At 39.9% G+C, this 23,254-nt stretch overlaps 1 protein-coding gene across 4 annotated transcripts in view; it reads left to right on the top strand.

Annotated features, from left to right (window-relative positions):
* Positions 1-23,254, top strand: part of LOC126267060 (cadherin-23-like) — a 458,700-nt gene that overhangs the window by 378,482 nt on the left and 56,964 nt on the right. For all 4 annotated transcript variants that reach the window (XM_049971900.1, XM_049971901.1, XM_049971902.1 and 1 more), the window contains one exon: positions 18,245-18,405. In XM_049971900.1, coding sequence (XP_049827857.1) covers positions 18,245-18,405 — 161 coding nt within the window. The remainder of the gene's footprint in view (positions 1-18,244; positions 18,406-23,254) is intronic.

Raw genomic sequence — 23,254 nt, 5'->3', positions numbered from 1 at the left:
AGATTATTGAACACATAAATCTTCAGACACATCTTAGCTGCTCTTTTAGTGACCATAATTGCTACAACTGTATCACGGCCAGTGATGCCAATTTCAATAAGATGCCTTCAAAGAGTTCAGTATATTTGTTGCCATTAGGTCTAATACAAGGTTGGAAAAAAAATGCAACATCCTCAACAACTGTGTTCAGTGGTAGCAGGGTATAATAGGTCCATCTGAGGGGTTGTAGTGATTCATATGTCCTGGCCATCACCAATCGGACAGCACTCGGCAGACTTGTCTGAGCCCCCTCTGTCTTGATTCCGCAGTCAGTAACTGTGCTGAGTTTAGAGGTGAACACTGTTTGCAACATTCATTCTAAAGTATAACCATGCCCCACTACTGTTGAACAGCTTCAGCCATTTGAATGGGGTCGCACTGCCGGCCTACAGTAAGCTGCATGGACATATTGACAGACTGCTGCACTTAATGGATACAGCATGTCACCGGTGTGTCACTTTTTCAGCAGTGGTCTGTGGAACCTTCCCACACCTATAGACCAGGTTCTGGATGTACGAATAATATAAACGCATGTCAAGATTGATGTGTATGGTATTGACCTGGGGAGCTGTCTCCACAGTCGTTCCAGAGTGCTTTCGAGTCCCGTCCAGGCTTCGTGGGGCGGAAGGGGGGGGGGGGGGGGGGGGGGGGGGGGGGAGATGCGGATGCGTCATGTTTCTGCAGGGCAAAGTTACTAGTGCCTGCTACATTGTACAGGCTGTTATCCCTACGCTATTCTCATTTATTTGGCAGGGAGGTGATGCGCTTTTTCAGCATGACAGTGCTCATCCACATATGGCTGCTGAAATACTGTGTGCTCTTCATGGTAAACAACAACTGTCATGGCCAACAAGATTACCAATGTCTTGCCAATTGAATACATATGGGGCATGATGAAGTGGGAACTAACTCATTCTCAAGGGCCTGCAAGAACCATTTGCTGAACTACAACAAAAGGTGCAAGATACTTAGATCAGGCTATTGCAGGTTTATTGGATCTCGATGATCATTTGCATGCAAGAATAGATGCCTGCACTTCCACCAGAACGTTTTTGGTCAGGAGATAAACTTTGTACTGATGCGAGTGTCAGCAAAATGAACTTGTCCTTGAAGGTGTTGCATCTTTTCTTTCTAGGCAGTGAATTTCTGTCCCGAGTAGATTTCCAAACTGTCTGTTCTAGGTAGTTTTCAGAGAAGGTATTTAGTAATGTTTTGCAGGCTGTTCTTGTCCTGCACACCACTTACAGAAGTGTAACTTTCCCAGTCAGAGAAGATATTTAGTAATGTTTTGCAGGCTTTTCTTGTCCTGCATACCACTTACAGAAGTGTAACATTCACAGTCAGTCGTTGGATGATTAGTGTCCTGTAACAATGATAGAATGTCTGGGGAACATTCATACTAGCGAACTGAGGTTTTTTCTAAAGTTGATGACCCAGCTACAAGGTTATGCCCATCCTTGATAGTGATCCTTGCCCAAACAATCTCACATGCAGATCAAATTTTATCATGAACGATTTGAGTTTCTTTATTACTGAGACAAATACGTCAGTCCATTTCCCATTAGCCTATCCTTTTTATATAGACTTATATTTGTACATAAAATGTAACTATTTTCAAGTTTTGGTTTTAGACATTTCTACGTTGATGAGGTCCACTGCTTTTTAAGACTGCTTCAAACTCTGGGACTTTGTGGCATGTGCTCTGGCAGCTGATCTCAAGGATTTTAACCTTTTCATTTGTGGGGTCATTCCTTTAGGTCTTACACAAATAGTTTGGGGTCTCCTGCAGCTATTGTTATCTGTATTGGAGGGAGAGTCACTAAAGCTAAAGGAAACCTTGCGTGCATCTCGCACACAATCAGGCAGCTGTAGAGCAGACTCTGACGTGTAGTGATGCTAAATTGAGCCTTTAAGCATCCACACAGAATGCACAAGATGATTCTTCCCTCCTTTTCCGCCATTCCACTGAGGGGCTTCATTATTCAATGTGTCTTAGAACTACCCTTTTGTACTTGCCTCCCCTGACACTGGTCACAGCAGGCTTCCCAGCAGTTGAAGTATGTCTCACTGGTTCGGTGTCAACTGCAATGGAAAACTGGAACTAAAACTTGTTGATTGGGGGAATGGGTGCAATACCTTAGGTTCTCCCTAACTCCTGCCTCTCCTCTGCAGAACTCCTAGATCTACCACTGACACTTCACTCACAGTCAAGTACACGAGAGGTGATGGGTACTGCGCTTCCTACAGAGAAGACGTATTCACTGGAAAAGATAGTGAATGATCCTTAAAAAGAGTATCGGTTTTCAATTTTGTAGCATATTTTTGTCCATCAGTTGACACATTGATGTGAATTATTTAAGTTTCTGTAAACATTTAGCTTGTTGCTTCAATCTGAATTTTTCAGATTTCTTCATTGTGTGTTTAAATGTGGGGCAATTTATTATTGTGCAGCATGTCCTAATACTGAAAACATTTTAACAGAATGGAGAAAGTTATGCAGCAACGGTGGGATGTCTTCATGTGATTCTAGGGTGTAGTGAACTGCCAAATGAATCAACATTTCTCAGCCCTATTGCAAATTTTAGTGAAACAAATTCAACAGTGAACATTTAGAGTTCTGGGTGCCCTCATTCTGTACAATTCATTTCAGTTGTTTGTGAGAGTGTGGCTGTCAGTCAAGTGAAGTTGGTTCTTTGCTGGTTCCAAGAATTGAGGGTAAGATATCTTTCAGTGGTGAATTATCCGATATGCTCTCCATTATCACATTTACAGTATCCAGTAAATGCATCAGCTGAAAGAAACCAATCATGAGAAAAGTCAACATTTTGTTGAATGGTTTCTGAGATGATGATGGGAAGACAACAGTTTTGCAAGGAACATCATCATCTTTAGTGACGAGGTGTATTTACAATTAAATGGTTTTGTAGACAAAAAGAACTGCCGTAGGTGATAGCTGTAGAGATAAAATCATTGCATGGCTCCAGAGAAAAAAATAATGCCAGACCAAGTCCTTTGTCAGATGCAGACAAAACACACAGGGCCACATGTACATGTTTTTCCCATGTGCGAATGTGTGTGTATTTTGTTTTCTCTATGACAGATGAAGTACTCAGTCCAACAGCTAATAAAATATAGCTGTATTTTTTTCCTATACTTGTGGTAAATTTGATATCTCTACTACATGACTCTTGACGTTTCACCCAACACACCCATTTTAAGAAGCTTCCAATTGCTTAATACTAGTCAGAGTGATTTCCAGCTGCTCATGAACAGCAACTAACTCATCCAGCACCTGAGAATGGGAATCACAGTAGGGCTGTATTCTTACTAATTCAGTGTTTATCCAAATACTAAGTAATACTTTTTTAATTTCAGCATCTGTTATATGCAAGGTGTTTATCCAAATTCTAAGTAATACTTTTTTTTTAATTTCAGCATATGTTATATGCAAGGAGGTGATTTACATAAATAAAACAGGTACACTGTGGATTTTACACAGAAAATAAAGTAAATGGTCTTTATAGATTTCGATGTATTGATTACAAATATCACAACTACAACTGTCTCCCAGCTCAGGGTTACAAGTCAATTGGGGCTTATGTTTCACATAAACTGCTACTGTAATCAATAGGATATATACATTAACTGAAGTAACCTAATTTATTTGCACCATTTCTTTGTCTTCCTCTTGTGGGAGGTGTCTGGAGCATCTCTCTGTGGCATTCAGCAGCAGTCGGCCAACATAGCAGTGAGAGAAATGTCCTGTTGGAACCACTCACCGAGCTCATCACTAAATCCACCACAGTTCTCTGATAACACTTTGAGGTGGGGATAAAGCAAGTGCATCTTCAAGATCATGTTCCAGCCAATTAGCCTATAAGCATGAATGATTTCATCCATAAGATCCCCATAATTTTCAGCTCTCCTTTTTCCTAAGAAGAGTGTTATCACATTACACACACACACAAAAAGATACTATACATGCAGCTGATGAGGGGTTAGAATGGGCTCGAAATCTGTGTCCCCCAAAGCTAGTGTATCTGTGGACCAATCGGTACCCCTTTGCAATCTTACCTGTGCTGAGTTGTGGAAACTTCATACACAAAAACTGAAATGCTGCATTATTCCTGTGTACTGTCTTAACACATGCTGTCAAGAGTCCCAACTTAATGTGCAGTGGTAGGGGAACCATTTTGTTTGCATTCACTGGCGGTTCTGTGGCAATATCTTTTGGCTCAGGCACCAGAGCCATTCACGGAGGACATTCCCTCTATGTATAGTGTTTTTTCCCACTTACACAGGTAGCAGCAATACTTAGTGTAACCTCACTGCAAAGACAACTGCATCAAAGTGACTTTGGAATCCACATATCAGCCAAAATTAAGACAGTTTACAATTGATTTCAACATGGTGTAACTTTCTTTAACTAAGGCAGCATTTGACACAGATATGGGTGTCCTGTCATTACCACTGTGTAAGATTCATACTCATGTTCTTTGTATGTAATACAGGGTGTATACGACCCGGGACAACCGGGAGATCCGGGAAAAACCTGGGAATTTTTTCACCCGGAAGAAGACCGGGAAAAACCCGGGAATATTTTAGAATTTCGGGAATTTTTCATTGTTTTAGTTTTCAGTTAAATTTTTGTAATTTTGACTGGTAAGAGCCGATACTCTAACAAAGAATATTACTATATCCTGCTACTTCAGAATAATACTGCAGCATTAAAACATGAATGAGAGAAAAAAACGAAAATAAAACTTAAATTGCAAAGGAAATGCACCATATAAAATAACACAGTGCTCGTACAAGCGTCTGCCAACAGCAAAATGTGCCAAAGGCTTTCGGAAGACTATGCAATGCTTTATAACAACGACGTGTCTCCGATGAGCTTGACGTCACAACTGTTTACATTTGCCTCATTTAATCAGTTACGAGCGGGCTCATGCACACGCGCAGTTGAGTCGTGTATGAGTAATACCTTCTCCCACTTCTGGCTACAGAAATGTGACCGTTGGCTGTGTAAGGAGCAGTAGCGGCAACCAGACACATGGTACCCAGAAAAATTTTTCTGGGGCGCCCAAGCTGCCAGATTCATGCATGCACAGCAGGCCTGGATCTAGTGGGGGGATGGGGGCAAACCGGGGTATCTGAACCGGGCGGCAATGTCTGAGGCAGGGGGTATATTCACATTCTTGAGGAAAAAAAAACTTGTTTCACTAAGCACCTAGCATCCAGCGCACGTCGGTCCATCGATTATTCATATGATTTTGACACGCAGCCCTGCTGGTGTTTGGGCACATTCTAAGTTGAATTATATGTTGAATGCGTGCATAGTGTACATGATGTCTCTGCCAGGGTAACCTTCATCACATCTAGAAATAAACTTTCCTGCAGACAACACGGGACGAGGTTATGCGAGCTGAGCGGAATAAAGCTGAACCGGTGAATGCCAACTGCTGCTTGTTTATGTGGTGGATTTGGTTTGCGAATGTTCAGCGTTTTTATAATTACTAGTGAAATCCACAGATTCAGACTACCGGAGTGGAAATAAACCACTAACAGGAATAACAGGTAAGAAAGATTACGAATTATCTTCTCGGTGTATCCAAAAAAGTGAAATTTTGACAAAAATATTTGACAGATCGGTATCCTAGACAGGGCCAGTTGTAGTCCCCGACTAGCAGCCGCTTACGTTCCATTCTCAGTAGCGCGGAAAACGAATTGTACGAACACGTAATAACGCCTAACCGGAGAATAATCGCTGGATAACTAAACCAGTTATTGTGGCAGGGTTAATAAAGTTAACCGGACAATGAGTTTTGACAGTGGTAGAAATAGTTACAGAATTAGCTTTGACAAGACTTTCTTAGAACGAGGAAGAAGAAGAAACGGGTACATCACACAAATTGTGGAAGAATATGACGATTACAAATTTATACAAAAATTTTGTTCTACTACTTTTCGGTCTCGTGCCTGAGAAACTGGAGCATATGAATGAAATGTGAAACTATTTCCTAACGTAAAACCTTTTGCTTGTAGTAGGCCAAATAGGTATTTCGTACTGGTACTAAGTGAATTATATTCTGTCGTATTATTAAAATGATCATTACTGCCAAAACAGTCTCGTTTATTTGGTGTGTTGCAATTGAAGCAATATTAGAAAGGCCTATTCTGTATTATCCAGCACACAGTGACAAAACAGACATCGTTCCCAGAACCGATCGTGGTCCTCTGGTTTGGAGCCGAGTGGAAGGCTTAAACCAGAGGCTCAGACGATTCTGCGGAGAGCTGGGGTGAAAATTTCTCGACCTCCGCTATCGGATGGAGTAATGTAGGGTCCCCCTGAATAGGTCAGGCGTGCACTACACGCCGGAAGCTGCTACGAGGGTAGAGGAGTACGTGTGGAGTGCACATGGGGTTTTTTTAGGTTAGAGAATTCCCTCCCTAGGCCCGACAAGACGCCTCCTGAGACGCGGCAAGGCAGGAGTAGGCAAAATGCAACAGAGAATAACAATATTAATGTGCTAATAGTAAACTGCAGGAGCATCTATAGAAAGGTCCCAGAACTGCTCTCATTAATAAACGGTCACAATGCCCATATAGTACTAGGGACAGAAAGTTGGCTGAAACCACATGTAAAGAGTAATAAACAGTAATGAAATCCTAAACTCAGATTGGAATTTATACCGCAGAGACAGGCTGGACAGTGAAGGGGGAGGCGTGTTTATAGCGATAAGAAGTGCAATAGTATCGAAGGAAATTGACGGAGATTCGAATTGTGAAATGATTTGGGTGAAGGTTGCTGTTAAAGCAGGCTCAGACATGGTAATTGGATGTGTCTATAGGCCCCCGGGCTCAGCAGCTGTTGTGGCTCAGCACCTGAACAATAATTTGGAAAATATTTCGAGTAGATTTCCCCACCATGTTATAGTTCTGGGTGGAGATTTTAATTTGCCGGATATAGACTGGGAGACTCAAACGTTCATAACGGGTGGCAGGGACAAAGAATCCAGTGAAATATTTTTAAGTGCTTTATCTGAAAACTACCTTGAGCAGTTAAACCGACTCGTGGCGATAACATATTAGACCTTCTGGTGACAAATAGACCCGAACTATTTGAATCAGTTAATGCAGAGCAGGGAATCAGCGATCATAAAGCGGTTACTGCATCGATGATTTCAGCCGTAAATAGAACTATTAAAAAAGGTAGGAAGATTTTTCTGTTTAGCAAAAGTGACAAAAAGCAGATTTCAGAGTACTTGGTGGCTCAACACAAAAGTTTTGTCTTAAGTACAGACAGTGTTGACGATCAGTGGACCAAGTTCAAAACCATGGTACAATATACGTTAGATGAGTATGTGCCAAGCAAGATCGTAAGAGATGGGAAAGAGCCACCGTGGTACAACAACCGAGTTAGAAAACTGCTGCGGAAGCAAAGGGAACTTCACAGCAAACATAAACATAGCCAAAGCCTTGCAGACAAACAAAAATTACGCGAAGCGAAATGCAGTGTGAGGAGGGCTATGCGACAGGCTTTCAATGAATTCGAAAGTTAAGTTCTATGTACTGACTTGGCAGAAAATCCTAAGAAATTTTGGTCCTATGTCAAAGCGGTAGGTGGATCAAAACAAAATGTCCAGACACTCTGTGACCAAAATGGTACTGAAACAGAGGATGACAGACTAAAGGCCGAATTACTAAATGTCTTCTTCGAAAGCTGTTTCACAGAGGAAGACTGCACTGTGCTTCCTTCTCTAGATTGTCGCACAGTTGACAAAATGGTAGATATCGAAGTAGACGACAGAGGGATAGAGAAACAATTAAAATCGCTCAAAAGAGGAAAGGCCGCTGGTCCTGATGGAATACCAGTTCGATTATACACAGAGTATGCGAAGGACTTGCCCCCCTTCTTGCAGCGGTGTACCGTAGGTCTCTTAGAAGAGCGAAGCGTTCCAAAGGATTGGAAAAGGGCACAGGTCATCCCCGTTTTCAAGAAGGGGCGTCGAACAGATGTGCAGAACTATAGACCTATATCTCTAACGTCGATCAGTTGTAAAATTTTGGAACACGTATTATGTTCGAGTATAATGTCTTTTCTGGAGACTAGAAATCTACTCTGTAGGAATCAGCATGGGTTTCGAAAAAGACGGTCGTGTGAAACCCAGCTCGCACTATTCCTCCACGAGACTCAGAGGGCCTTAGACACGGGTTCACAGGTAGATGCCGTGTTTCTTGACTTCTGCAAGGCATTTGACACAGTTCCCCAGTCGTTTAATGAACAAAGTAAGAGCATACGGACTATCAGATCAATTGTGTGATTGGATTGAGGAGTTCCTAGATAACAGAACGCAGCATGTCATTCTCAATGGAGAGAAGTCTTCCGAAGTAAGAGAGATTTCTGGTGTGCCGCAGGGGAGTGTCATAGGACCGTTGCTATTCACAATATACATAAATGACCTGGTGCATGACATCGGAAGTTCACTGAGGCTTTTTGCAGATGATGCTGTGGTGTATCGAGAGGTTGCAACAATGGAAAATTGTACTGAAATGCAGGAGGATCTACAGCGAATTGACGCATGGTGCACGGAATGGCAATTGAATCTCAATGTAGACAAGTGTAATGTGATGCGAATACATAGAAAGATAGGTCCCTTATCATTTAGCTACAAAATAGCAGGACAGCAACTGGAAGCAGTTAATTCCATAAATTATCTGGGAGTATGCATTAGGAGTGATTTAAAATGGAATGATCATATAAAGTTGACCGTCGGTAAAGCAGATGCCAGACTGAGATTCATTGGAAGAATCCTAAGGAAATGCAATCCGACAACAAAGGAAGTAGGTTAAGTACGCTTGTTCGCCCACTGCTTGAATACTGCTCAGCAGTGTGGGATCCGCACCAGATAGGGTTGATAGTAGAGATAGAGAAGATCCAACGGAGAGCAGTGCGCTTCGTTACAGGATCATTTAGTAATGGCGAAAGCGTTACGGAGATAATAGATAAACTCCAGTGGAAGACTCTGCAGGAGAGACGCTCAGTAGCTCGGTACAGGCTTTTGTTAAAATTTCGAGAACATACCTTCACTGAAGAGTCAAGCAGTATATTGCTCCCTCCTACGTATATCTCGCGAAGAGACCATGAGGATAAAATCAGAGAGATTAGACCCCACACAGAAGCATACCGACAATCCTTCTTTCCAAGTACAATACGAGACTGGAATAGAAGGGAGAACCGATAGAGGTACTCTGGGTACCCTCCGCCACACACCGTCAGGTGGCTTGCGGAGTATGGATGTAGATGAAGATGTAGATGAATCAGATTGAGAAACCACACCAGTCTTGGGTACTATTTGTATTAACAGCTTTTCCGGTATTCGACAATGACATTTCTATTTTTCATGTAGAAAAACGTTTGACGAACTTTATAAGGTGATTGTTCTTTCGCTGAAAGGAAAGCACGCCACCCAAAGCTGTCGCAAGATTAGAGAGAAAAATCACTAGGACCTAAGGATTGAAGAAATGTGCACTGTCTTGCCTGTCTCATGTCTTTACTGGTTTATGTATCCTATATTTAATTTTATGTCACACAGAAGAGCAAGTTATTGGCTAATAGGCAATAAAGAATCTAAAAGGAGGGGCAGCATGTCAAAGCGGCCGACTGGGAGCTGGAGAGTCACTACAGGAAATTTTAATTTCCATTGTCCTGAAATAGTTTGATGACATCCATTACAAAATATACACTTTTGAGTTCCAAAGAGCGAAATACAGTGACGTGCGGTATAAGAATGTTGTTTGAGGAGCGTGGTACTGCACTGCACCCTTAAGATAAAATAACATGTCTTACATTTCCATGAAGATATATGTTTTATGAAATGGGAGCTATCAAGTGAATTAAAATGCATTCTCGTAATTACGGAAGGCTAAAATATGTTACTAGTTTTCGATTTTATTTTATTTCCACCTTGCTGACAGTCAAGCATTAATGGTCTTGCAGAACAATTTCAGTCTGCTAAAGAAATTCAGCTTTTCGTAAGCTTTCCTGCATAGGCGCTCTATTTATTTGGAACGAACTGTTTAATTCCACACTATTGGTTAGCTTTTACTGTCGCTTCATTTCAAGTGCACGTTTTCATCTTCTAGCATGTATGGCATTATGCCATAATAAAGAACCAAACATGAGATAACACAGTACTGGTACTCCAAAAAATTTACGTCCCGAAAACCACACTGAAAAGCTTCATGTCAGGTCGAGGCCTACGTCATTGGGAATCTGGACATACGAATGTGCATGTAAGGCGAACTATGCATTTTATTATGGTTCACGAAATTCCGACGCTCTTGGAGTATCGTCTGATGTCTTGTTTCTTTTATGACATAATGTGAGATCTTTTAATGTTTTACACGTACGAACATACGTATTTTTTGACGAAATCCATGCAATGTACTTTGTCTCTGGATGAATAAACTGCTACTACTACTACTACTACTACTACTACTACGGGCTTCCTACGTTACCGTAGCTGCGCAAGTGCGGTGACGCTTCTTATATGGGGCTCTCTGGCAACTGCTGAAATGAATCTATTTCTAACAGGTGGCGGATAAATATTGCGAATTGTTGTTGGAAAAGAATTATTTTCAAAGTAAATTTGCCTTTTACGCAAGATGAACTATGTGCGAGAATGTACGAGGAATTTCTTAAATCACAGAGCGTGTGCTCTCTTTTAAAAATCAACTCTTTGATGACAAACGATTTAGAAGAATTTTGAGCCCAGAAGATCAGAGATTTATGTCAGCATTAAAAATTTTTCTGTCGTATTTGTGTGATGTATCTTAAAGTGTAACATGCGCTGAACAGATCAACATTATATGTGAAAGCTTAGCTTGTCTTGTAGCTTATTAATCCTCGAGACAAATTTATATGTGAAAGCTTTGCTTTCCTTATAGCAACACTGTGTATATTAAGTTACACCATTAGATTTTCCTGTTGGTGGAATTAGAGTTTATACTTTCGTAACACGAAAATATGCAGCGTACATGTTGCTGCACATCAAAGATCTTTCTAAAACGTATTTTTTCCCCCTGAGAATCATTTCTAAAGTTCGCGGAAATTCTACGGTGCTGTATAAAACCATGTCCATTCAAAGGATAAGTTTTACAGTTCCGAGAGAAAGTACATTGTCACTTAACACGGAAAAAGTGTATTTTCACGCCAGAGAAAATGTATTTTTAACCGGGAGATCCAGGCAAATTCCAGGAATTCTTTTTCCATGTTCACGTATACACCCTGTAATATTCATATTTTCCAACAAATCACTGATGTCACTGCAGAACATAATGTGGCCTTCAGTCCTTAAATGACACACAAGTTTTTTCTGATGCCCCTCAAACACAGACACATGTACTGTGTCAGCGTGGAAATTCCACTGCTGCAGTCATGAGGCCAAGAATATGGCTTTGCGCTTTGGAAGATCTAAATCCGTGATCAGATCACTGTTTTCACAACTTATTTTGTGTGGTTCTCCAGATGACGGTGTTGATGTAAATGTATGGTCTGTGTCACTGGCTGAATGTGTCAGTTCAGCATAATCACTATCACTGCTTGATAAAGATACATTTGTGGGCACAGGAACAGGTAATCCTTTACACGAGCCAAGGGTGAACGACAAATAGGATGTCAGGATAATGAGTATTCCTCTTCCTCTTGGTGCAGACTCCTTTCTTCAAGGAAATACCACACAAAAATTGCAATCTGATGCACAATTTGTGGGTTCACGCCAAACAACAGGCTCACCAAACTTCGTCCAAAATTTTGATCAAGCATCCTAGCATTTGGTGTATATGAACAGAAGTGCATCACAGATGTGGAGCCCACAGTTTATCTTGGTCTCCAACTTGACACCCAAAATACAAGTTGTATGCTTGTTTCACTGCTTTAGTCAATGATGACCTTCTTGAACCGCAAAAAACATCTGCACAAATGTCACAAAAGCTATCATGTTTGTAAACGCATGTGTGGGGCATTTTTGTAAAAGTGCACAATGACACAATTCTTCATTTTCAACACTTCAAAGCTCACATATGTTCACTGTGAACTGCCACGACACTCATTCCAGTAACAAGTGAAGCAATACAGTACAAGAGCATACAGCTGTGACAAACAATGGTTTTAAAATAATGCCTGGTTTCTATATTCGACAATACTCACATGATTGGATCTTGCACAGATGACACACGGTGTAAAGCAGTGTTGCACTGAAAGTGTTCACCTCACTCAATAGTGGTGAGGAAACCTTGTCACAATGCCTTCGCATCTAGCTCATACAATGTTCTATAAGTGTGAATGTGAAATGTAAACATCTTATTCACTTGTAACCCTGAGCTAGGAGACAATTTTAACCTTGATATTCACGTTTAATATATCCAAGTCTATAAAGCGTGGCTACTTTCATTTCTGTAAAAAATAAAAAGTTAAAATATGTGGACCAGTGTAATAATGACAGAAAAATCTGGCTAAATGATTCAGCCAAAATTAACTTAGTGCTTGGAACTATTCTTAAGGGTATGCTCACTAGTAGACTAGTGCAAAAGTGTTGCTAATGTATGACAAATGTTGACCAGTATTCACTACTGTTGAAGTGAGTACCAAATGGAACACAATATGACAATATTACAAAGTTGCTGTTGAATCTGTAAGTGCTGAGTTTGTATCACAATCATAAAATTTCATACACTAGCTTAGAAGAAGTAGGTCAAAGAGTGAAAAAAGGTGGAAATGTTGCACTTATCATGCAAGCACTTACACTGCAAAAAAAGGGGGGCGGGAGATTTTTCAGAAAAGACTGCTACCAAACTTTACAGTTAACAGAAAATACAACTGTAGCCGAGAATGTACTACAACACAGGTAGTGAATAACAATCATATGTGCCCCAGAATTCTGAAAAATATGTCTTTTAGCATCTAAATATACAAAGAAATTTTGGAACAATTGTTTTTGAATGAGGATACTGCTGCCACAAATTACTAACAAGAAAAACTCCCCATCTCCCCACTGAACCCCCCGAAGCCCCCCCATCAGGTTTAGTATTTTGGCCCAGTGGATAATCCACCAAAAACTGAATACAGATCAAGCACAAAAACAGGAAGGTGTATTGCACTGTGAAAAAAGAAGCAAAACAAAAACAGTAAGTGGTCCAAGCTTAAGACGTCAATAACTAATGGATTTGAATAGTAACACCGTCATTGTTGTGTGGACATGGTATTGGAATGCGAAGGAGGCGGTCTGGATTCAAATCTCTCTCGTGTCCAATGTTTTTCACAAAATTATGAACTGTCCGTCTGGTCATTGGTGTATCTGTTTACAGTATTCAAATTTGTGTCCGTGTCATTGTGTAATGTCCATCTGAAACAGCAATGTGTAGGGAAGGGACCTCCAGATATATATATCTCCTATTTGTTCTCCACAAGTATCACATGTTATGACTCTTGCATTTTTTAATTTTTTTAAATTTTTTTGTCATATCATTTCTGTATTAGATCTATGTGGAATCTCGCCTGCTCTCACTTTGCATCACATTTCTTACTACAAGAATCATATTCTATAAGCTATGAATAGTATGAAGTTGCCAAGACTACATAATGAGAACAAACACATCAATTACTTGACCACCAGTTCATAACTTTGTGAAAAAAAAGGACACGTGGGAGATTTGAACATAGATATCCCGCTCTGCAATCTGACACCATGGCCACGCAACCACAATGCGGTGGTTCCAGCAATTTGCTCCATGTTGCATTTCTTGAGCTTGGCGTATTCACTCTTTCTACATGGCTTCTTCTTCAAAGTTAACTATACCTTCGGCCTGTTTTCATGCTTGATCTGTGTTCAGTTTTCAGTGGGCTATCCACTGGACCATTTCCCCATTACATCTGGGGGGGGGGGGGGGGTGGATATGGGGAGTAAGAAGCAAAAATTTGGTTACACTTGAAGATATAGACAAATTTTACATGACACTTGCAAATGTTCCATTATTTCAAACAAGCAAAATGATTTGCTGATACAAGAAGTTGGCATTAACAGACGAGTACTAAATGAAATACTGTGTAAAATTCTCTGGGGTCTAAATGTATAACAAATTAAATCCGAGTCAACCCACAGATGAACTAATCAAAAAGTTCAATACCTACAGTAAGGGAAACACAACCATTCACCTGGAATCAGCCCCTGATAGCTGAGTGGTCAGTGCGACAGAATGTCATACCTAACGGCCCGGTTTCGATTCCTGGCTGGGTTGAAGATTTTCTCCACTCGGGGACTAGGTGTTGTGTTGTCCTTATCATCATCATTTCAGCCCCATCGACATGCACATCGCCGAAGTGGCATCAACTTGAAAGACTTGCACCAGGCAAACAGTCTACCTGATGGGAGGCTCTAGCCCCAAGGCATTTCCATTACCTATAGTGGACCAATGCTTGTAGGGCAGAGACACGTAACAGGAAATAGCATTCACATTATCTTTCAAGGTCTTGCTCTTTTTCTGTTAAAAATACACACATTCACACACACAATACATGGACACCTAAACATGCAATCCCGTGACCATGGTGAGACTGATTACTGGTACACAGTTATTGAAAACGGTTGCATGAGCTGATGAAGGTGAGGAGGGGATAGAGAAGGAAGCAAAGACAGTATACAGTAATGAGAAACAGGCAGATCTTTAAACAGATGACGCAGTGGCCACACAAGAAGATGAAAGCAGCACAGACTGTATAGCAAAAAGATATAAAGTAAGAGGGGGTATAGGGAGAAGTGAGAAGAAACAATGAGAGGAAGCTGGAGATGATTAGGAATAAAGGGAAGCAAGAGAGAAGGGAGACAAAGGAGAGGAGGATGGGAGTGAGGGGGCAAGAATGATGATAGGAAGGGGAGAGGGGGACAAAGAATGGAGGAGGGGAGCGAGAATGGTGGGAGAAACAGTACAGAGTCTGGACAGGGAAGGAGTGATGTGGACAGTGACAGAAGAGAAAAGGAAAAGATAAGACAAGGCTGTGAGAGGAGATTAGTGGGGGTTTAGCCCAGAGGGATTACAAGAATGAAGAATGTGCTGAAGAGACAATTCCTATTTGTGTAGCTCAGAGAAACATGCTGGAAGGGAGGATCCAAATGGCCTGCATACTGAAGTAGCTCTTGAAGTGATATGTATTGTGGTGTCCAACATGTTCAGCAACTGGATGGTCAAGTTTGCAGTTCGACACAGTTTTCCAATGGCCATTCATGCAAGCAGATAATTTGTTACTTGTCAAGCCCAGAAAGACCACTATACAGCAATTGCAGAATATCTGATTTAAAACATGTTTGCCTTCACACATGACCCTTCTGAAATGCCTGTGACTGGGCTGTTGTAGGAAGTGGTGAGTGGATGTGTGTGACAGGTCTTGCATTGCACCTGGGCTCATCACAGGGGGATGGCCCATGGGGTGCAGGATTGGGAGTAGGATTGTTGGTAGTTGGTGTGCTTCATATGGACAGACATATTTATGGAGCCATCTGAGCAGTTGATATGTAGGAAGGTGGTTGGATGAGTTGAGTGTCAGTGAGTTGAGCATCAATAATCAGTCTCACGATGGTGTGTGAATGTGTGTACTTTTGCCAGAAAAAGAGCAAGATCACAAAAGCTAATATGAATGCTGTTCCCTTTTACATGTCTCTGTGCTCCACATGTTGATGCTCTATAGGTAAGTGGTTACCTTTCTCTAATTTCAGGTATTCATCCATGTAAAAAATTCCCATTATTGTTAATCAAGAAGTTCACTGTAATACGTTTTGCTCTTAGAATATTCTCTTGTTGTATTGACTTAAAAATGTTGGTTACTGTTTTTTTCATGTTTTCATTCTCTATTGTCTTACTGAATTGTTTTATGAGGCATGTACCTAAAATAAATAAGGTATTTATTTTGCAGGAGTTAACAGTAAAAATACCATGTAAAATAGATAGCTAAACATCTTGCCTCTAAGGATCTTGTAATTTTTACACTCACCTCCCAGTACATTACTTCTTGATTTTCTTTCCTGTTAACAATAAATATTTGTTTCACCTGAATTGTGATTTGCACAATTACAATGCGAGACACCAAACTAATTTCCATGTAGACTCTTTCTCCTGCATTAATAGCACATATTGCTCTGCAGGTGTTCACGGGATGCTGAGTGCACCATTCCTTTTATACAATCACAAAATAAACAGCTAAATACACTGAAAAAAATACTATCCATGAGAAGCATAATAATTCTGTTTGTAAAGCAGAAAGTTTTAGAAATGAGCAATTTAGCACCTGAACACAATGTAAAACCACATATAATTAATTTTGTAATTACGTGAAATACAACACACATTTTTATTTTTAATAACAATTGTAAATTAAGATTGAGTAACTGGAAATCAGTTCACATGTCTGCTTTCAAACATTGTTTTCAATTTCTTAGAAGTTAAGTCTTCATTTATACTTTAACTGTTATTGTGGAAATTTAGCGCATTTGTTGTAATGATAGATATACACTGAAGAGCCAAAGAAACTGGCACAGCTGCCTAATATCATGTAGGGCCCCCACAAGCAAGCAGAACTGCTGCAACACTATGTGACATGCACTCGACTAATGTCTCAAGTAGTGCTAGAGGGAACTGACGCCATGAATCCTGCAGGGCTGCCCATAAGTCTGTATGAGTATGAGGTGGTGGAGGTCTCTTCTGAACAGCATATTGCAAGGCATCCCAGAGATGCTCAGTAATGTTCATGTCCGGGGAGTTTGGTGGCCAGGGGAAGTATTTAAACTCAGAAGAGTATTCCTGGAGCCACTTTGTAGCAGTTCTGGATGTGTGGGGTGTCACATTGTCCTGATGGAATTTCCAAGTCTGTTGGGATGCACAATGGCCATGAATGGATGCAGGTGATCAGACAGGATGCTTACATACATGTTACGTGTCAGTATTGTATCCAGACATATCAAGGGTCCTATATCACTCCAACTGCACATGCACAACACTATTACAGAGCCTCCACCATCATGAACAGTCCTCTGTTGACATTCAGGGTCTATGGATTCATGAGGTAGTCCACATACCCGTACACATCTGTCCAATCGATACAATTTGAAATGAGACTTGTCCAACCAGGCAACATGTTTTCAGTCATCAACAGTCCAATGTTGGTGTTGACATGCCCAGGTGAGGCATAAAGCTTTGTGTCGTGCAGTTATCAAGGGTACACAAGTGGGCCTTTGGCTCCAAAAGCCCATGTTGTTTATGCTTCATTGAATGGTTTGTACACTGACACTTGTTGATGGCCCAGCATTGCAATCTGCAGAATTTGTGGAAGGGTTGCACTTCTGTCACATTGAATGATTCTCTTCAGTCGTTGTTGGTCCCATTCTTGCAGGATTGCAGGATCTTTTCCCTGCCGCAGTGATGTCAGAGATTTGATGTTTTACTCGATTCCATTGTAGCAGCAGTAACTTATCTAATAACTTAAACAGGCACTTGTTTTATGTATGCAATGCTGACTGCAGTGCCATATTCTGCCTGTTTACATATCTCTGTATTTGAATATACATGCCTATATTAGTTTCTTTGGCGCTTCACTGTATAATAAGTACATCTGACATGTTTAATAAGATTGGACAAGCAGGAAGTTTTTTACACTCAAAGCTATACTGATGAATATATGTGGTTAGGGTCAACCTTTGGTGCTATTTTTTTAACTTAATGTGTATGCATCTGATTGGTGAACATATGTAAATCTACCTTTTAAACGAATGTTGAACTTCCTAAAAAGATAACTGAAAGTGTCTGCAGTTTTGCTTCTTACATACAATGTATGTTTCTCTTACTAAAGCCATAAAACAACAAGTCTGACACTAACAGTAATCATACTAATATATACTTTATATATAATATATATACTAATATAATATATATACTAATATATATACTAATATAATACTAATATAATATATATACTAATATATACTAATATACTAACTAATACACTAATATACTAATATACTAATACTAATATATACTAATATAATATATATACTAATATAATATATAATATATATACTAATATACTTTATATAATATGTGATTGTAGGTCTGTGACTTTCAAGTAATAAATAGTTTCATCTTGTCTGTTATGTTTCAGAGCATGTAAAACCTGGAAAAGAGAGACAAAAGCTAGTGGAAACAATTGATAGAGATGATGTGGATGATTTTGATGAACCTAGGACACAAGCGTGTTACTTCATTGTAGGTGGAAATGAAAAGGACATATTTGCCATTGAACAATATGAGCATGAGCTTTATGTAAGTAAAGTAAAGTTTTGTTGTTATATCAAAAGATAAAATAATTTTGTTGGGAAGTTTTGCAATATCAAATGATGAATTTATGAAATTTGGAGAATGATAACAAATGCAGTAGAAGTGAGTGACATTGAAAAAAGACATATTCTCAAAGTGGACAAAGACAAGTAGAGGTAATTTGTTATTAAAGAATCAAGAGAGAACACTTATGAAGTTGCATAGTGCATAAAGTATAAATTATAATCTGTAGGGTGTGGAGAGAATAAAAGTAAATCTAAATTAAAATAAAATGAAAGATATAAAAAAACAGACTGAAAGTACATTCTTGTGTAGAAATTAGCATATGTACAAGAAATATCAAGCAGCACTTATTAATTTATCTGTACACCATCTATTCTTGGGAGCATGCTGTACTACATGTTTTGCCAATGATGGGCCAAGCATGGTATGTAACACCAGACTTGCAACTATCAGAGACTCACATGTTTCTTTATGCCATAGTTATGATTTGCTTCACAAGGCAGACACTCCATGTACTACTTTACCATGATTCAATCATTTCCTTCTAATCTCAAGTCACAATGATCCTTCCTGTTTCTTGTGCTTGTATCTCTTTTCATCCAATGTTGCTTTTCTGTATTTGTTGCCTTCTTTTTTGCTTCATCCTAGGATTCACTCTGATTCTTTCTACTTTCCACTTTTCATTACTTCTCTTTTTATCTTTCATCACTGGTCCTCATCTGCTATAAATTATCATCTACATTATTGTTTTAATCAAAGTACTTTCAATTATGACACTACTATTATTGTAATTTCTCTTTCCAAATACTTCTTCTTATGATCTATTCTTAGTTCTTTCTGTATTTATCAAAATTGGTATTTCAGAACTGTATGTTTTTGTACACCCATCAACATTTCCATCTTCTAGAATGAGAGTATCAGCCAGGCATGCCAATGTGATAACTTTAATCCTTAATAATGTACAAAACGTTAAAACTTAAAAAAATTACTGATGCATAATTAGTAATTAAGGTATTGGTACTATACTTTGTAATGTATCAGTTGCATCAAAATCCCAAATTTTTCTTCTATTCAAAATACTTACCGAGATAAAAAAAAAAAAAAAAAATACCGTAGCAGATATTACAAACTGTTATTGATTTGTAGTATTGAATGTTAGATGATACCTTAAAACTACATCTGGAATTGTGTGCCAATTTTCTGTGGTGATGCCGGAGTTAAAACTGAACCATAAAAATAAAGAAGTAGTCATGTTTGGCAAACATGCACCTGGCTAATTGTGCCCCTTAGCAATGTCTTCACTCAACTGAAGGTGGTAACTGATATTTCTGCAGAGCATGTTGTTGGTGGAACTGCTATATAACTTTAGCGGAACTCTCTTAATCAAAGCAAAAAAATGTTATTCACAAAAAGAGGACACTTAACTTTTACTCCACAGTCCTTGTTTCTCTTCAAAGCATATCAGCTTCTGTTTACCACTACAGTATTTTCAGTACCACACAACACAGAACAGTCCCTTCATAGCTTTGACAAAAATAGCTTTCTTCCCAAAGCATTGTGATGAACAGAAACTTCTTTTAAATGCACCTCATTTTCTGCAAACTTTGATTCAAGTGACATAATGAAAGAATATAGCTCAGGAATGAAAAGAAATCCTCTGCAATAATTATGTGAGGCACTCACAAGAATGTTCAGACGATACATTTTCTATCACAGGTTATAGGCATTCAGATGGCAATTTCCAGAAATGTACTTAAAATTGAGATTTTATATTGTCCTTGTGGTGGACTGTAAGATTCACAACATGGAAGCTTACGCTTCTGTCAGCAGTGAAATCCTTCACTAAGATAAATACCCCACTCATACGGTTATAGTTGGTGGGGACTTCAACCTACCCTCGGTATGTTGGCAAAAATACTTGTTCAAAACCGGTGGTAGGCAGAAAACGTCTTCCGAGATTGTCCTAAATGCTTTCTCCGAACATTATTTTGAGCAGTTAGTCCACGAACCCACGCGAATTGTAAATGGTTGCGAAAACACACTTGACCTCTTAGCCACAAACAATCCGGAGCTGATAGAGAGCATCATGACTGATACAGGGATTAGTGATCACAAGGTCGTTGTAGCTAGGCTCAATACCATTTCTTCCAAATCCATCAGAAACAAACGCAAAATAATTTTATTTAAAAAAGCGGATAAAGTGTCACTAGAAGCCTTCCTAAAAGACCATTTCCATTCCTTCCGAACTGACTATGCGAATGTAGACGAGATGTGGCTCAAATTCAAAGATATAGTAGCAACAGCAATTGAGATATTCATACCTCATAAATTGGTAAGAGATGGAACGGATCCCCCGTGGTACACAAAAAAGGTCCGAACGCTGTTGCAGAGGCAACGGAAAAAGCATGCAAAGTTCAGAAGAATGCGAAATCCCGAAGATGGGCTAAAATTTACAGACGCGCGAAATTTGGCATGTACTTCGATGCGAGATGGCTTTAATAGGTTCCACAACGAAACATTGTCTCGAAATTTGGTAGAAAATCCGAAGAAATTCTGGTCGTATGTAAAGTACACAAGCGGCAAGACGCAGTCAATACCTTCGCTGCGCAGTGCCGATGGTACTGTTATCGATGACTGTGCCACTAAAGCGGAGTTATTGAACGCAGTTTTCCGAAATTCCTTCACCAGGGAAGACGAATGGAATATTCCAGAATTTGAAACACGAACATCTGCTAGCATGAGTTTCTTAGAAGTAGATACCTTAGGGGTTGCGAAGCAACTCAAATCGTTTGATACGGGCAAGTCTTCAGGTCCAGATTGTATACCGATTATGTTCCTTTCAGCTTACGCTGATACTATAGCTCCCTACTTAGCACTCATATAGAACCGCTCGCTCACCGATAGATCTGTACCTACAGATTGGAAAATTGCGCAGGTCGCACCAGTGTTCAAGAAGGGTAGTAGGAGTAATCCATTTAACTACAGACCTATATCATTGACGTCGGTTTGCAGTAGGGTTTTGGAGCATATACTGTATTCAAACATTATGAATCACCTCGAAGGGAACGATCTATTGACACGTAATCAGCATGGCTTCAGAAAACATCGCTCTTGTGCAATGCAGCTAGCTCTTTATTCGCACGAAGTAATGGCCGCTATCGACAGGGGATCTCAAGTTGATTCCATATTTCTAGATTTCCGGAAAGCTTTTGACACCGTTCCTCACAAGCGACTTCTAATCAAGCTGCGGAGCTATGGGGTATCGTCTCAGTTGTGCGACTGGATTCGTGATTTCCTGTCAGGAAGGTCGCAGTTCGTAGTAATAGACGGCAAATCATTGAGTAAAACTGAAGTGATATCAGGTGCTCCCCAGGGGAAGCATCCTGGGATCTCTGCTGTTCCTTATCTATATAAATGACCTGGGTGACAATCTGAGCAGTTCTCTTAGATTGTTCGCAGATGATGCTGTAATTTACCGTCTAGTAAGGTCATCCGAAGACCAGTATCAGTTGCAAAGCGATTTAGAAAAGATTGCTGTATGGTGTGTCAGGTGGCAGTTGACGCTAAATAACAAAAAGTGTGAGATGATCCACATGAGTTCCAAAAGAAATCCGTTGGAATTCAATTACTCGATAAATAGTACAATTCTCAAGGCTGTCAATTCAACTAAGTACCTGGGTGTTAAAATTACGAACAACTTCAATTGGAAGGACCACATAGATAATATTGTCGGGAAGGCGAGCCAAAGGTTGCGTTTCATTGGCAGGACACTTAGAAGATGCAACAAGTCCACTAAAGAGACAGCTTACACTACACTCGTTTGTCCTCTGTTAGAATATTGCTGTGCGGTGTGGGATCCTTACCAGGTGGGATTGACGGAGGACATCGAAAGGGTGCAAAAAAGGGCAGCTCGTTTTGTATTATGACATAATAAGGGAGAAAGTGTGGCAGATATGATACACGAGTTGGGATGGAAGTCATTACAGCAAAGACGTTTTTCGTCGCGGCGAGACCTTTTTACGAAATTTCAGTCACCAACTTTCTCTTCCGAATGCGAAAATATTTTGTTGAGCCCAACCTACATAGGAAGGAATGATCATCAAAATAAAATAAGAGAAATCAGAGCTCGAACAGAAAGGTTTAGGTGTTCGTTTTTCCCGCGCGCTGTTAGGGAGTGGAATAGTAGAGAGATAGTATGATTGTGGTTCGATGAACTCTCTGCCAAGCACTTAAATGTGAATTGCAGAGTAGTCATGTAGATGTCATGTAGATGTAGATGTTATGGTGGAGGTCCATCCTGCTGGAAAATGAAGTCCTTGGAGTCCTCCTGACGTTGTGGTAGAGGCCAGTTCTGCAGCATTTGAAGATAGTTCACTCCAGTGACTGTGTTTTCCCAGAAAAGAAGGCACCATACACTTTTTCATAGGGAATGGAACAAAAAACTTTGAATGGCACAAAAAACTTTCATTTTAGGCGAGTCTCTTTCATGTTCAATAAGGTTATGAGAGTTCTGGAGTTCCCATATGTGCATACTTCTAAGAAACTCATGCTAGCAGATGTTCGTGTTTCAAATTCTGGAATATTCCATTCGTCTTCCCTGGTGAAGGAATTTCGGAAAACTGCATTCAATAACTCCGCTTTAGTGGCACAGTCGTCGATAACAGTACCATCGGCACTGTGCAGTGAAGGTATTGACTGCGTCTTGCCGCTTGTGTACTTTACATACGACCAGAATTTCTTCGGATTTTCTACCAAATTTCGAGACAATGTTTCGTTGTGGAACCTATTAAAGCCATCTCGCATCGAAGTACATGCCAAATTTCGCGCGTCT

The sequence above is a fragment of the Schistocerca gregaria genome, chromosome 4 (genome assembly GCF_023897955.1).
Source record: "Schistocerca gregaria isolate iqSchGreg1 chromosome 4, iqSchGreg1.2, whole genome shotgun sequence".
NCBI classification, from domain to species: Eukaryota; Metazoa; Arthropoda; class Insecta; order Orthoptera; family Acrididae; genus Schistocerca; species Schistocerca gregaria.
Note: the sequence above shows the minus strand (reverse complement) of the source record. Positions and strands in the feature narration are given on the sequence as shown.